General features: G+C 54.8%; 1 protein-coding gene across 1 annotated transcript; it reads left to right on the top strand.

Moving 5' to 3' along the window:
- Positions 1-4,775: 4,775 nt before the first annotated feature.
- MYOC (myocilin) lies at positions 4,776-13,311 on the top strand. Its single transcript, XM_045838600.1, has 3 exons — positions 4,776-5,442; positions 11,216-11,341; positions 12,492-13,311. The coding sequence occupies exons 1-3, from the start codon at positions 4,881-4,883 to the stop codon at positions 13,274-13,276; spliced, it is 1,473 nt and encodes a 490-aa protein (XP_045694556.1). The 5' UTR covers positions 4,776-4,880; the 3' UTR covers positions 13,277-13,311.
- The last annotated feature ends 1,212 nt before the right edge of the window (positions 13,312-14,523 follow it).

Here is a 14,523-nt window from a genome sequence, read left to right as displayed (position 1 = left end):
GAGGCTGGTGGGAAGGATGAGAGACTCTGTAACACTCCGAGTATACAGTCGGGGCATAATACATGGTGCTCTTCTACAGGGAAAGGAGTCCCAGTCCTTGTATCATCCAGCAACATCCTTCCTGTGAAGTGAATTCGGGAGGGATGTCCATCCTTATGGGGCCCCCTCGCTCCACCAGAGGGAGGGCGAGTAGTAGTGGGCACTGAAGATGCTGGGGTCGTGCTCATTGGGCTTTTGTGTTCATCTGGTCCCCTGGCCGTCACAAGGACGTCCGGAGGCGTGTTAAATCTGGAGAAAGGGAGGAAGGGCCAGCTGACCTCCGGTGACCCGGGATGAGCGGGCCATGTGGACAGACATAGACCCCAGCAACTCTCTGCTGTAATCTCCTGACTCCTGAGGGGACAGAAAGATCGGGAATAAATAAAAGGGAAGATAGATCAGAAGAGGCTGAATAAAATTTTAAGAGGTTATTTAATCATGACTCAAGGCAAGTTCAAGTTGGTGATGAATCTTCCACTGTCAGGCTAAAAGCAATAACATGGGAAGAGTTTAATGCACTTTTATCACTCTTCATGGAAAATATTCTGCTTTTCTGTGAATTCTTCCTAGACTGTTATTTGGAAAGTAAAGTTTATACTAATTACCTGCCAGGAAAAATCATGATGAACTTAATATAGATCAGGGCTTAAATTTTTTAAATGTTACATCAATTTTGACCAGTGGAACAGGGAGGGGCCGTGTCATGGGAGGGTGTGGAAGATGCCACCAGGAGGCGCTAGACTCTGTTTTAGCCTACTTGTGGATTGGCCAGTCACTGAATTTCCAGTTTTCTCCTTTATAAAATGGGGTGAATGATACTTACCTCTCAAGACGATCACAAGATTCAAAATGAAAATGAGTTGTTCAATGTAAAATATATGTCTAGGTACAAGGGACTGTCGAAAAAGAAAGCAGCATTTTGAGAAAGCAGCAGTTTACCTATTTGTGAACTTTCTCACGAACCCAAAGTCTGGGACCGAGTGGTTTTGCTCCGCAAGCTCAGCCCCCACGTGGCTGCGGTTTGGGCGTATTCTCCGATGTGTTGCTCCGGTGGCAGGGGGCGCTCTGAGATGCTGACCACGCCTGTCAGCATGCATTTCATTAACAATAAGTCAAGAATAATAGCCTTGACTCCACACCAAAGATCACTAGCGGATTGTGCCCCGCCATCATTTATAAACTTCAGCGAATGAGAAGCTATTGTAAACACCCGAACGTTCCACAGGTCCCCCTGTGAATGGCTGTTGGGCGTGTAACACGTGTTGATGGAGAAAATCCATGTGGTCACATAGATTCCTGGACCACAAAGGTTCAAGGCTCTAATTCCTACCCAGTGTGAACGAATGTTTGTTTTCACTTCCCCCAATGTCCCCAAATACAGCCCGTGAGAGTTTAAGAAGTATGTTTTTCCTCTTTAATACAAGCCATGAGAAGCATTTTCCCATAGAAAAAATGTAAATAATAAGCAGAGTCCCAGAAAAACCCATAAACATCCATTTTGCATGTGCTGTAGCTACCGCATGCGCGAGTTTCCTTCCTTCCCTGCGCGTGGGTGAGAAGGAGCGCCCCCAAGTGGTCCAGAAGCGTCCTGAGCAGCCCAGGGGAAGGTGCCACGGGAAGCTTGGTCCTCCCTCCTTAGGGACCTTTGGGTTCTACTTCTGCTTGAATGACGTGTCCGTCCATGCATCCACTGAGAATGTATCGAGCATTTATGTCTGCCAGACCCTGCGGACAAAACGGCGAGCAAAGCAGTCACAACCCTACCTGCACGCGGGTGACATTTGTTAAGGAAAAACGAACTTCAGGAGAAAACTGGAGCCAACCAGCTTAAACCCGTGAGCAATAAACACAGCCTGGAGCGGAACCGAATACGCCGTTAGGATGCCGCTCCCCAGCGCCCCCTGCGGCCTCCGTTGTGCATGGCGGCGCCTTCTGCCTCTGCTCCAGCCGCGAGTTTAGCTCTGCAGCTGGCGGGATACACTCCCCGGAGCATCTATCTTCCTGGCTGCCTGGAGCATCGGAGCGGGACGCTCCCTGGCTGCAGGCTCCAGAAAGGAAATGGAGATGGAACACGGCCTAACAGCCAACCGGGAGGCGACAGAGGTCTCCGCGTCCTGAATTCCAGGAGGCGGAGCTGCAGGCGTGGGGGCCGGGCCCCCAGAGGGCGGTGAGGGCCGGAAGGTGAAGAGGGCAGGCTGAAGCTGACCAGATGTTTACTGTTCTTCGGGGCCCCGGGGGAGCTTCCTGTGTCTTCCTTCCAGTGAACGCTTTCCTGTGCTTTTGGGAGAACACGTCCCTCTCTTTCGTGAAAGGACGCAGTTGCACAAAATCACTGCAAACCCCAGGGCGGGCATGAGTGTCCGGCCACTGGAGGCCTTTCCTTAATGGGGAGGTAGGAAGCCAGCTCACTTCCCAGCACGTGGGCTCCTGGGACGAAGGGACTGGGCTCTTTCCCCGATTCTGAGCTGCCAGCCGGCACCTGGAGGAAGATGGAAAACTCGGCATCAGGGGGCCTCAGTTTCCTCTGTTCCCGCCACTTCCCGGCTGTGTGACCCTGAGCAAGTCCCTCTCCCTCTCTGGGCCTTCGTTTTCTCGACTGTGAGGGCCCGGCGGCTCCAGCGTTCCTCCAAGGCTTTGAGAGGAGCTGAGGTTGGTGCAAGCTGGGCAGCCCAGGGCTTGCACAGCCCACGTCAGGCCCCTGGGGAGGAAGAGAGGGCAGCAGACCACCCTGGCTGAGCAAAGTTCAAGGGCGCCCACAGCCACACCTCCTTCCCCGGACGTGCACACGGTGGCATTGGCCGGGCACCATGGGGAACTCGGAGAAAGACTGGTGGTGGCTTTCCCCTGGCTTTCCAAAACTGGGTTGGACCAAGCGAAAACGCCAGGGATTGTTCAAGTCTTCACCCCAGAGCAGCAGCACCCACCCGGCTCAACAGTGACTGCTCACGGGCCACCCACTGGCCTGCCGCACGGGGGAGGGGCGGCAGAGGGAAGGGAGAGCTCTGGCGGCAGAGACCAGGTTCCTGGAAGGGCCCGGGGAACGAGCTGGAAAAGCCGTTTAGGGTTTGGTGCTCCTGCGTTATCCGGGCCGAGGAGGCACCACGGAAAGGAAATTGGTCCCGGGGGCGTCGGAAGACCTGCCTCTAGTCCTACGTTCTCCTTCATGGGCCGAGGCGTCCTGAGCAAACTGAAGTTGTAAAATCACTACTCTATCTGGACCCCCTTTCCTCCATGAAGTTTCAGCAGAAAGAAAGCGTTTCTAAGGGTAAAGACAAACCGCTTCTTGCTGACGACCATAAGATACCGTTGTAAAAAAAAATCATTTCAGTAATGTTTATGGTCTGATTCAGGCACCGAGAATAGGACCCTCTAGTCAGCAGTAAGCGCATACCCATTTGTGAATGTCTCAAGTTCAAGTCTAACTTTAGAACCAATTGAATAAGAATAGAATCTTTAGAGCAAAATGTGCTTCCCCAGTTTCGAGGCGAGTCTGCCGGGGCACATCTGAAGTATCTATGTCACAAACAGTGCAGGTGTCACTGGTATCAGGCGACCTAAATTGCTCCAAAGCAAACATTCTTGTAACAGTTACTGACAAGGATATATCGTGCATGTTCTGGTTTGCACAGACCTCCTCTTGGCTTAGTGGGTGAGTCTTTTTATTGATTTTGTTTTTATTTTTTCTTTTTGGTTCATTAATGTAGAGCGGGATTATTAACCAAGGGCTCAGAAAGCTCATACATGTGGATGGGAAAAAATACATCTTTGTCGTCTCCGACTTCTAACTGAAATTGATGTTTAACATTTCACTGGACTGTGGACAGAGCCATAAATCTAACACTGTGTCAGCCGTGCTGGCGACTTGGTCACCACCAAGTGGCTGCAAAATCACAGCCACTTTGCAGTCCGTCACTGTTATAGCAGACACCATGCGGTAGCATTTGCACTCAAAACTGCCTGGAAAAGAGACACCCCCCCCCCAAGCCCACCCCTGCCAGACCTGGTTTTTAATGTGCCAGTAAAGGACAGGTGTATTTCAAATTTAAAAAATTTTTGATAATGGTAACTCAATACGATTTCTTTTCTTTGCCACCCTATGTCATTCGTACATTTTAAAACATGTTCCTGGGAAGGGTTCCACAGACTTCTTCACGGCGGTTCCTGGCCCCTTGCACACACGTGAACACACAGGTGCACACACAGCAGAGACCAGTGTCGACCCCGGTGCCTGCGATGCAAGGCTGCCATCGGAAAGCTCCCCCAGAGACCCCCATACTTGTTGCGAAGCCGGGGATGAGGGGACGGTTCTGCTCTGCTGCCCCCTGAAGTCCGGTGGCCCGCTGCCCCGGTCCTTTGGCTGGCTGCAGTCTCTGTCACTGCTACAGGGACAGAGCGACTGGGTCTGTGTCCCCGGCTCCTTGCACAGTGTCTGACCCAGAGTACATGGAAAGATAATCTGGAAGTAAACCCTCGCTGGAATCAGCACATAAGCAGCCACGCTGGGTGAGATGGGCACGGGGCTGGGGGTGTGCAAGACAGGGTAGGGGGAGAGGGAGTTTACGGGGACGTGGGACGGTCTTTTAAAAGAAATTCAAAACAGACTTCTGGAAGGTCGTTTCCTACGAGTCTTGCCGGCAGTGTGAAAACAACCATCCCGTGTGTGGCCACACCCGGCCTCACGTGGCCCTCGCTCCCCCCTGCAGGGCTGGCTCCCCAGTATATATGAAGGGGCAGGGCCACCCAGCCAGGAGCCCCAGCGAGCAGGAGGGCTTTCTGGAGCAAGCCTCGCCCAGCCTCTGCACCAAGGACTCCGTGCACAGCACGGCAGCCCCGGGCCCAGGATGCCAGCTGTCCGGCCGCTGCTTCTGGCCTGCCTGCTATGGGGCGTGGGGGCCAGGGCAGCCGAGCTCCGGAAGGCCAACGACCGGAGTGGCCGGTGCCATTACACCTTCAGCGTGGCCAGCCCCAGTGAGTCCAGCTGCCCCGAGCAGGGCCAGGCCATGTCAGCCATCCAGGACCTGCAGAGGGACAGCAGCACCCAGCGCGCCGACCTGGAGAGCACCAAGGCCAGGCTCAGCTCCCTGGAGGGCCTCCTGCACCGGCTGAGCTCGGCCCAGGCGGCCGGGCCCTCGGAGACCCTGGAGGGGCCGCACAGGGAGCTGGCCACCCTGAGGCAGGAGCGGGAGCAGCTGGAAACCCAAACCAGGGAGCTGGAGGCAGCCCACAGCAACCTCCTCCGAGACAAGGCGGTGCTGGAGGAAGAGAGGAGGCGGCTGGGGGCGGAGAACGAGGACCTGGCCCGGAGGCTGGAAAGCAGCAGCCAGGAGATAGAAAGGCTGAGGAGGGGCCAGTGCCCCCAAGCCCGGGGCGCCCCTCAGGAAGTGCCACCGGGCGCCAGGGAAGGTAAGAGGGGGACATCAGTCAGGGTGGCCTGCTACAGGTGGTCCAGGCCTGCCCTCTCCTTCCCATTCCCAGTGAGTTAACCCCCGATGGTTCCGTGTAGGTGAGAGCTCCAAGTTTTGCGCCTGCCCGTGACAGAGTTTGCGTAGCCCGCGGCAGCGGCAGCGGCAGCATGAAACCTGGAAGGTGCACCTGTCCCCGCGTGACCAGTAGAAAGTGCCCGCTGTCCTTTTTAGAAAGCTGTCCTTTTGTGAACCTTTGTTCAGGGAGGCCGATTCCTACCTTTTGGGGTGAACGTGACCTCTCTTCATGAAACGGCAAGAAGTGTATGAAATGATGCCAGGTAGTGTTTTTAAAAACTTTTAAATGCCCTTCCTTGGCAAAATAAAGAGGCGGTAACACTTTGTCACTTGTCTCGGTCTGCCGTTTGGAAGCTTTCCCCCACTTTGTCCAATTGAGGACCTCTGCGTGGGAGTCGCCAGGCCACCCCTCCAGGCGGCTTTTGTTGCCCGACCCCTGCAGGTGGGGTGTCTGTGAGTGTGTGCTGGGCCGGGACAGGGGGTACACCCTCCCCAGTAGTGGGGAAGACAGCACTTGTGTCACTGCTTGTGAAACTGTGTCCCCCAGTGCTCAGTGTTGAGTCCATTGTCCGATCAGGAGGGAACGAGCAAGCCAATCCGGCTGTGGGACCGTCGGTGTGGACTCTTCAAAGATGCTGGTGTCAGGAGTGAAAGGGAAGGGGAGGGGTCGGGGCTCACTCAGAAGGGAGGGGCCTGGAGAGCAAATTCAGGAGGACCCCAGACAGGCTCCTGCACCCCGGGGAAAAGAGGTGCAAGGGGCAGGTGTGGGATTGCTGAGGGAATTTGCACGTGGACTGCTTGGGCGATCGTGTCCCTGGATCGGTGTCAGGTGTTCTGGGGGAGACATGGTATCGAGCTTAGGGGGTGTCGGGAGGTCTGCAATTTCCTGTGCAGTGGTCCAGCACAGAGTGCAGGCAGACAGAGTGGGAGGAAGAAAGGTAAAGCATTTGAGGCAAAACAGTAACCATCACTGTGAGGGAACCGTAACTGTAATATTCCTTCAACTTTTCGAGAGGTGCGAATGTCTTCAAAATAAAACAGTGGAAAAACATCTCCTAAAAAGCCTTTCTAGACGTGATAGACAAGCTCAGCACAGGAGAAGCCGAGCATCAGTGCCTGGGTGTGACCTGGGATAAGCCGTTCAGCCACTGCCCCCTGGTTTCCTCCCCGCAGCACGGCACTGGAAATTCCTACTGCGAATAACAATTTTTATGGGGCTCAAATAAAATAACTCTGAGTTGTAAAGCACTTCTGAAACCCTTTATCCTCAGAGCTGGGAGAGACCCAGCTTTAGATTTTACAACTCAAGGCGAGTGAGGTGTGAACGCATCGAGGGAGGGGCCCAGGGCGCAGAGGTGCCCGGGGCAGAGCTGAGGTTGGGTGGACTGCAGTTTTGAGGACAGCGAAGGAAGGAACCGTTATTAATAGGAGTGCCACGAGGCAGCGCTTATTTCGGACAGTTAACCCAAGGAAGCTGCACTCCCAGCACCCGTGTGTGTGTGTGTGTGTGTGTGTGTGTGTGTGTGTGAACAGAAGTGACATTTTGTCTGTTTTATTATGTACGGTCATTTAACAAGTGTCGGGGAACTTACGGGATGCAATCTCTGATTTTATAGTTCTTTCCGTCTCTCTGGCTGCTCTGCTGTCGGAATAAGAACAACAGCCCGTGACAATGAACTCCAGCCTTGGGGGTTCTTTTCTAGCAGCAGGCTTTTCCTGGGCAGCAGATCCCATTAGCCCGGGCGAGTGAGCTGGAAGGCGACTGAGTCCGAGCGGTTACTCAGCGGGTCTCTGGTCACCCAGCTCGCTGGTGGCAGAGTCAGGCCTAGAATTAGACCCCTCCACCCGAGTGAGGGTCAGGGATCCTTCAGGACCCTGAGGGGACCTCTGGATTATAGAAGAACATTAAAGGTAAAAAGACAGAAAAGCTACACTGAAACATCAGGGGAAGGAATGCTTCGATCAGAAGATCTGCTTCAAGGCCTCGGATCTTGGGGGGAGTGAGTTCTGGGCAGCTGGATTGAAGCGTGGGTGTGCTTTAGGCAGGAGTGGCTGTACCCAAGGGGACATTCATTAGAGTTGATACCTATTGGCCGAGGGTCATCCCATTGGTTATCCCTATTGGCCGAGGGTCATCCCATTGGTTATCCCTGTTGGCTCAGGGTCATCCCATTGGCTATTCCTGTTGGCTGAGAGTCATCCCATTGGCTATTCCTGTTGGCTGAGGGCCATCCCATTGGCTATTCCTGTTGGCTGAGGGCCATCCCACTGGCTATTCCTGTTGGCTGAGGGTCATCCTATTGGCTATTCCTGTTGGCTGAGGGTCATCCCATTGGCTACATAGCACTCACATTCATGATACACAGATAAGGGCACCAGGCTGGTGCTTGGAGGCCATCAGAGAAGCTGGGGCCAGCTCCCAGCAGGTGACACCTGCTCCAGGCAGGTTGCCACAGGAACAGCTGGGAAAAGGTGGCAGAATATGCAGCGGGGACACCACAGGTCTTCACTACCACTGTAGATTTCACTTCCTCGCCTCCAGGATGGGGCTGACAGTCCCTGCTGGGCTCATCACACAGGTCAGCAGTCGAGTGGGTGGTAGAAGGAGCCTCCAGCGTGGAGTGGCCTCCCAGGAAACGGGCTGCAGCTACAAAGGCCTGCTCTTGCTTGAGCTCCACCGTTGTTGGAAAATGCCGTGTAAAAACGATCAGAACGTCAGTGTGGACACGACAGTTCTATGACACACCCTTATTCCAGGGAGCGTGGGTGTGGAGCGGCACCCAGGCCAGCCGCCTGCTAGTTCAGCCGCACGGCCCTGGAGAACCGGGACGGCCCGCACGCGTGGGGGACCCTCCCTGCCCGCCGTCCTTTCCACGCCTGCCAGCCTGGCCGAACCCTTCGGGCAGCGAGAGAAAAGGACTATAAAAATCATTTCAGTATCCCTTGCCTCTACACGGCATTTTTATACAAGCAAGTTAACAAATTCCACTTCTGGGTCAAGCTGTCTGGACGGCGTCTCTAAAGCAGAGGTGAGGGACATAGGGAAGAATACGCAGATTTTCAGAATTTCATAATAGATGTGGATTTTAATAGAAACAAAGCCCTGAAAATGTTTAGCCATTTTATACAAGATAGTTCTTAACATTTTCATAAGCTCTTCCCCCCCCCCATTCAGAATGAGATATGATTTTGAAACATTCCTGGGAAATTTTTGTTTTGACTCATCCTTATTGAGGGCCATTTTATTTATATTTTGAGCTAAAAATACCGAGGCTCAGAGAGGTTGAGTAACTTGTCCAAAGTCACACAGCAAGCACAGGGCAGGACTGAGCTAGGAAGCTACGACTTGTGGCCCAGTCCAGGCCCCTTTACGCACTGTGAGTCATTCCCTGCCTTCGGGCTTGTGGACCTTCAGGCCTTCTCCCCACGGGCTCAGACCTCACCCGGACAGCTCTCCCCGGGAGCCTGGCCACTGCCCAGTGCTCTGGGTCCCAGAGGAAGCCATCGAGTTACTATCCAGCCACCCACCTGCCAACGGAGACCTGGCCTTGCAGCCATCCGGGGAGCCATTCCCTGACGTCACGCTTCATTGTGCTTCTTGTTTGCTCCACAGCACGGGAGGCGTGGTTCCTGCAAAGTGCGGTGGAAACAGGGAGGACAGAGAGAGAGAGGGAGAGATAGAGATGGAGAGCAGCGTCCTCGAGGCTCTTGTAAAGCCTTGGTAACAATCTGGGTCCACAGAGCAGGGTCAGTAGGGACATTCAATAGAAAGAACCATTTACAACGATAAAAGAGTAACCAAGGATGTAAGTAGACTCTACATGCACCCTCAGGCTGAGGAAGGACAGACTTGCAGGGGCTGGCGCCTCAGTAGGAAGGTGGGGTTCAGCCCATCAGGTAGTAGGGCAGGTGGCTGGAGCTGGTCCGGAGCTGCAAAGGCCACCTCCCCAGTGCAGGGGGAGTGACTGGCAGCCTGTATCCGGGGGCCCAGTGGTGTCAGAGACAGGCTTCGGGAGCCCTGCAGAGCCCCAAAGGGTCCCTGGCAGGGACTCTGCCCCCACCCACCCACCGCTGTGGAAAGGTTATAGCCAGGTCAAGGCTTCTAGAGATCCACCCGATGATCTCACACCCAGGCTGCCCACCCAGCGCCAGCCCCTCCCCCACGCGGGAGACTGCAAACCTCCGCCTCCCACAACGTCCCTGCAGCGCCCTCTACTGAGAGAGCTTAGCCTGAGCTCACCGCATGGGGGCCCGGCCGGCGAGTCACTTGGATCCCTCCCCGCTGGCAGCCAGGTCACTCAAAAGGGGCAGAGACGGTCCGCAAGAGGAAAGGCGGTGCTTTAATCACGTCTTTCGATTCTGATGCTCTGAGGCAGCGGCCCTCACCTGGGACCACACCTCTCAGATGCAAACTGACCTGTCCAGACCACACCCCCCACCCTCCTCTCTCAGATCCTCACTCAGGCTGGTGATGCCCCTGCCCCATCCCTCCAGGCCCCCAGAGCCCGCTGAAATTATCCACGCTGGCCAATAGAAAACCTGCGACCCTGCCTCACTGGTCCCCATGGAAACCACAACAAGGGCTCTTGCCCAGGGGCCCCTGGTACCTTCCCCCACCCCACGTGGCCCCCTGCGGTGTGAGACCCCTCCTCTCAGGATGGGCTTCTGACCTGCTGGCCTCACCACACCTGAATCACAGACCTACATTGGAAAGCGGCGAGGGCTGCCCCTTGTGGCTGCTGCTTTTTCCTTGTGCTCAAGGGTCCTTGAGGACCACAGCCCTGTACCAAACGAGTGTGGTGGCAACATCCAGCCAGTGTCCTCAAACCTCTTCCCTTCTCTGTGGCTCTAACCCTCCCCTAAGCTCCTGTAGGAGCCCTGCCCTCTGTTCCTTGTGCAAAGCTCCTCTCAGAAAGAGATCCAACAGAATGTTTCAGCTGAGCACGGAAAGTTTGATACACCACCCCTTAGAGGAAGGTTTGCTTTGTGGCAAAGCGGGGGAAAAGCCCAAAGTCATGCAGGGAACTCCTCACCATGGAATTCCAGGCACCCCAGCAGACACCAGAGCCTTCCCAATAACCCGAATCACAGGCACCTACGCAGAAATCAGACCTCCTAGTGGGAGTTAGTAGGATGGTGCACAAGCTGCCTTCCGTTATTCTGAATACCCTCTTTTCTGCTTGGAGCATTGCTATGCAATTTATAGTTTGTGAGCTTTTTATTATGGAATTTATCCAACACTCGCAAAAGTGGAGAGACCGGTGGGAACCCCAACAAACCCATCTCCTGGCTCTGACAGTTGTTAGCAAAGTCCGATCTTGTTTTTATCTCACTGCCCTCCTACCACCATTTACTATCTTCAAATAAATCCCCAGCATGATCTTTTAAAAAATATTTTTAAATTTATTTTTAGAGAGAGGGTGAGGGAGGAAGAGAGAGGGAGAGAAACATTAATGTGTGGTTGCCTCTGGTGCTGCCCCCTACTGGGGACCTGGCCCACAACCCAGGCCTGTGCCCTGACTAGGAATCGAACCAGCAACCCTTTGGTTCGCAGGCTAACATTCAATCCACTGAGCCACACCAGCCAGGGCTCAAACATTATCACATCTTTGGAAGCCTGTTTAAATGCCATCCTCAACCCAGTCAATGCACCATTCTTACTCATGGTACAACACCATCTCTTTCTTTTCACATAGTTTCTAGGTGGAATTTGGAGAACCTGGACTTCCAGGAACTGAAGTCAGAGCTCACTGAGGTGTCTGCTCCCCGGATCTTGAAGGAGAGCCCACCAGGACATCCCGGGAGTGAAGAGGGGGACATGGGTATGGAGTTAAATGTGTTCTCTTTTGTCCCCACGTGGTCTCTACCTGCGTCTGGTCCTCTGTCTGCTCCCTCACCAGGGCACGCCAGCTGGAAGTCAGCCCTTCCCCAGCAAAGCCCTGTGTCTTGTCGCCTGCCCTTGGGACAGCGGGCTGGGCCGGGCTGCATGGGGGACAAGGAGGGGTGTTTCTGTTTCACCCACACAGCTGTTCCACTGACTTGATTACCCCCGAACAATGACATGTGTCAGTGGGCCCTTCCTGTCTGTATCAGAGGGCCAGCCGGACACCATCACCGTCTGAGCACACAGGTCGTGCTACTAAAGGCTTCTTTCCTGAACCCTGGGTGCTCAGAGAAAACACTCCGAGGTGTCCCCTGAGACCCCGATGTCAGGACACAGACTGGTTTTCAGAAACCGTGGCTCCACGTCATTGACAATTATTGCCAGCCCTGAAAGGCACGCATGGGGTCAGGGCGTTGGAAATAGGCAAAATATGCTTCCCCGAGATAGGAGCGCCTCCTTGAGGACGTTTCCACCTCCTACAAGGGAATGGAGGGTTCCCGTTAAAGTGCAAAAACCTCTTCATCATATTTTTAAAATCATATTCAGATTTTATTGTATTAAAATGATGCCTGAAATATATGGCCCATCAGTTACAGCTTGCAAAAATTCTGTTGTTGTATAGAGATGACGATCACGACTTGATTTTTGTCTCGTGTTTTTAAAAAATGCGGTCAGTTACACACAAAAGAAGAATGAAGTGAGTACACAGGAGACCCTGGCCAGGGTAAGTCCGACGTGACAAATCGAGTGTGAAGTCCTCTTGGTGGCCTTCCGTCAAGCTTCGGTCCTGGTCACGTATGATCACAAACGTTTACTGGCCATTTAGTCCAACTGAGCACCCGACATGTTTAAAATCACACTGAAACTAACAATGGCCCTACTCCCCCAAACACTGTTATTACCCCCTTTCCAAATGAGAAAACCGAGGCTTACAGAGCCAAGGAGCCCATGGAAGGTCACACCGCCAGCAGGTGGCAGAGCCTGGATTTAAACCCAGTCTGTCTCTGGGCTCTTGGCTTCTGTGGAGCCCACATCGCGGAGGGACAGTGAATCAGTGTTTTGTTTTTGTTTTGTTTTCAATTCACCAGGATGCGGAGAACTGGTCTGGGTGGGCGAGCCGGTCACTCTGAGAACAGCCGAAACCATCACGGGCAAGTACGGTGTGTGGATGAGAGACCCCAAGCCCGTGTACCCCCACACGCGGGAGACCACGTGGCGCATCGACACGGTGGGCACGGGCGTCCGCCAGGTGTTGGAGTACAGCCTGGCCAGCCAGTTCGCGCAGGGCTACCCTTCCAAGGTGCACGTGCTGCCCAGGCCGCTGGAAAGCACCGGCGCAGTGGTCTACGCCGGGAGCCTCTACTTCCAGGGGGCGGAGTCCAGGGCGGTGGTCCGGTACGAGCTGAGCACCCAGACGGTCAAGGCGGAGAAGGACATCCCTGGGGCCGGCTACCACGGGCAGTTCCCATACGCCTGGGGCGGCTACACCGACATTGACCTGGCGGTGGACGAGTCGGGCCTCTGGGTCATCTACAGCACGGAGGCGGCCAAAGGGGCCATCGTCCTCTCCAAGCTGAACCCCGAGAGCCTGGAACGGGAACAGACCTGGGAGACGAACATCCGGAAGCAGTCGGTCGCCAACGCCTTCGTCATCTGCGGCACCTTGTACACCGTCAGCAGCTATTCTTCGCCTGACGCCACCGTCAACTTTGCGTTCGACACGGGCACGGGCAGCAGCAAGGCCCTGGCCGTGCCGTTCAAGAACCGCTACAAGTACAACAGCATGATCGACTACAACCCCCTGGAGAAGAAGCTCTTCGCCTGGGACAACTTCAACATGGTCACCTACGACACCAGGCTCTCCAAGATGTGAACCGCCGCCGCCTGGCTGCATCAGGAACGGCAGGAGCAGGGGGTGGGGGGGTGGGGGGGTGGGGGTGGGGGGGGTGGGGGTTAGGCCAGCCGAAGCCCAGGCAACTTCCCTCTCCTCTGCTTTGCACGAGCTCTCGTTAATCCAGGAGCAGGTGTCTGACGCTGCAGGGACAGCGCTCTGGGCACGCAGAGTTTCACAACAGCTAGGCTTGCCCTCTGCCAGCTTTTAAAGGGCTATTTAGCTAAAATAGTGTTAAGTTTCCGGGTGATCTTGGGCACAAGCTATAACGCGTAGCTGTTTCTTCATGGAAACCACAAGGCTTTTTATGAACGGCCTTCGCTGGCTAAGGAGGATGCTTGGAGGAGGGTTTAGGGAAAGGGGCTGGACTCCAGGTGAGGCTGGGCCACCGGCTGCGCTTGCGTGCTGCACAGTCAGCACCAGCTGCGGTGGGAAGCAGCCCGTGTGTGGGGAGGGGCGAGCTCTGGGCCAGTCCTGAGCTTCTGGAAGATGCACTGACAATAGTTGGCTTCTCGTGTGCTTCAGGGAGAGCCCAGGTGGGCACTCCATGACCTTTGCCTGTGCAATAAAGTGACCGTGCACACATTCTCCTGGGATATTGTGGGGTATTTTGCATAAGAGGAAAGTAGAGATTCCAGCCATCAGAAAACTTCTGCGGGCTGGGAACTGTGATGGCAGGATGGTCAAGGTGTGTGATGCGTGTGCACCTGTGCGACAAGGGCGGTGCCCGGGGTGGCACCTGGCCAGCAGTGGAATGCACGCCTTCCCAGCCACGTCTCCAGGTGCTCTTGGTCCTTCCTGACCCGCCTTTTCATCCTTCCTCAACTCAGGGCATCATTGTTTTAATAATTACACTGAGTTTGTATCTTGAGGTGCCGTCATACCTAGCGGTCAGAACATTTTCTTGTGGCCAGTTCAGTTTAGACTTGTGACCATTAGCCTTTTTGGCTCATTCAGGGTTTTCCTCTGCCCTGGCTGAGAGAAGGGCCGGGCCCGTCCATGCCCGAAAACCCTCGGGGGCTCCCCATCCCATCCCAAGTCAAAGGCAGAGTCCCCCCTTGGTGGCTCCGTCTCTCCTAATGTCCCCAGAGTCCTTCCACCCCGGCCAAGGCCCATGGCCCCCTGGCCGTCCTCTGAACAGCCAGGCCCACTTTAGTCTCCAGGGCTTTGCGCTGCCTCCCCGCTCTGTCCCTGAAGTCTTCGCGCCCAGTGCCCTCATTTTCAAGTCC

The sequence above is a fragment of the Phyllostomus hastatus genome, unplaced genomic scaffold (assembly GCF_019186645.2).
Source record: "Phyllostomus hastatus isolate PE091 unplaced genomic scaffold, TTU_PhHast_1.1 phas_contig_283, whole genome shotgun sequence".
Classification (NCBI taxonomy): Eukaryota; Metazoa; Chordata; class Mammalia; order Chiroptera; family Phyllostomidae; genus Phyllostomus; species Phyllostomus hastatus.
This window is presented reverse-complemented; position numbering and strand designations above follow the sequence as displayed.

What these genes read in the sequence shown, in the direction of transcription:
- MYOC (XM_045838600.1), top strand. Translation starts at nt 4,881, where the DNA reads ATGCCAGCTGTCCGGCCGCTGCTTCTGGCCTGCCTGCTATGGGGCGTG. An exon ending in GCCACCGGGCGCCAGGGAAG is followed by an intron (nt 5,443 to 11,215) that starts GTAAGAGGGGGA and finishes CTTTTCACATAG; the next exon opens with TTTCTAGGTGGAATTTGGAG. An exon ending in GAGTGAAGAGGGGGACATGG is followed by an intron (nt 11,342 to 12,491) that starts GTATGGAGTTAA and finishes TCAATTCACCAG; the next exon opens with GATGCGGAGAACTGGTCTGG.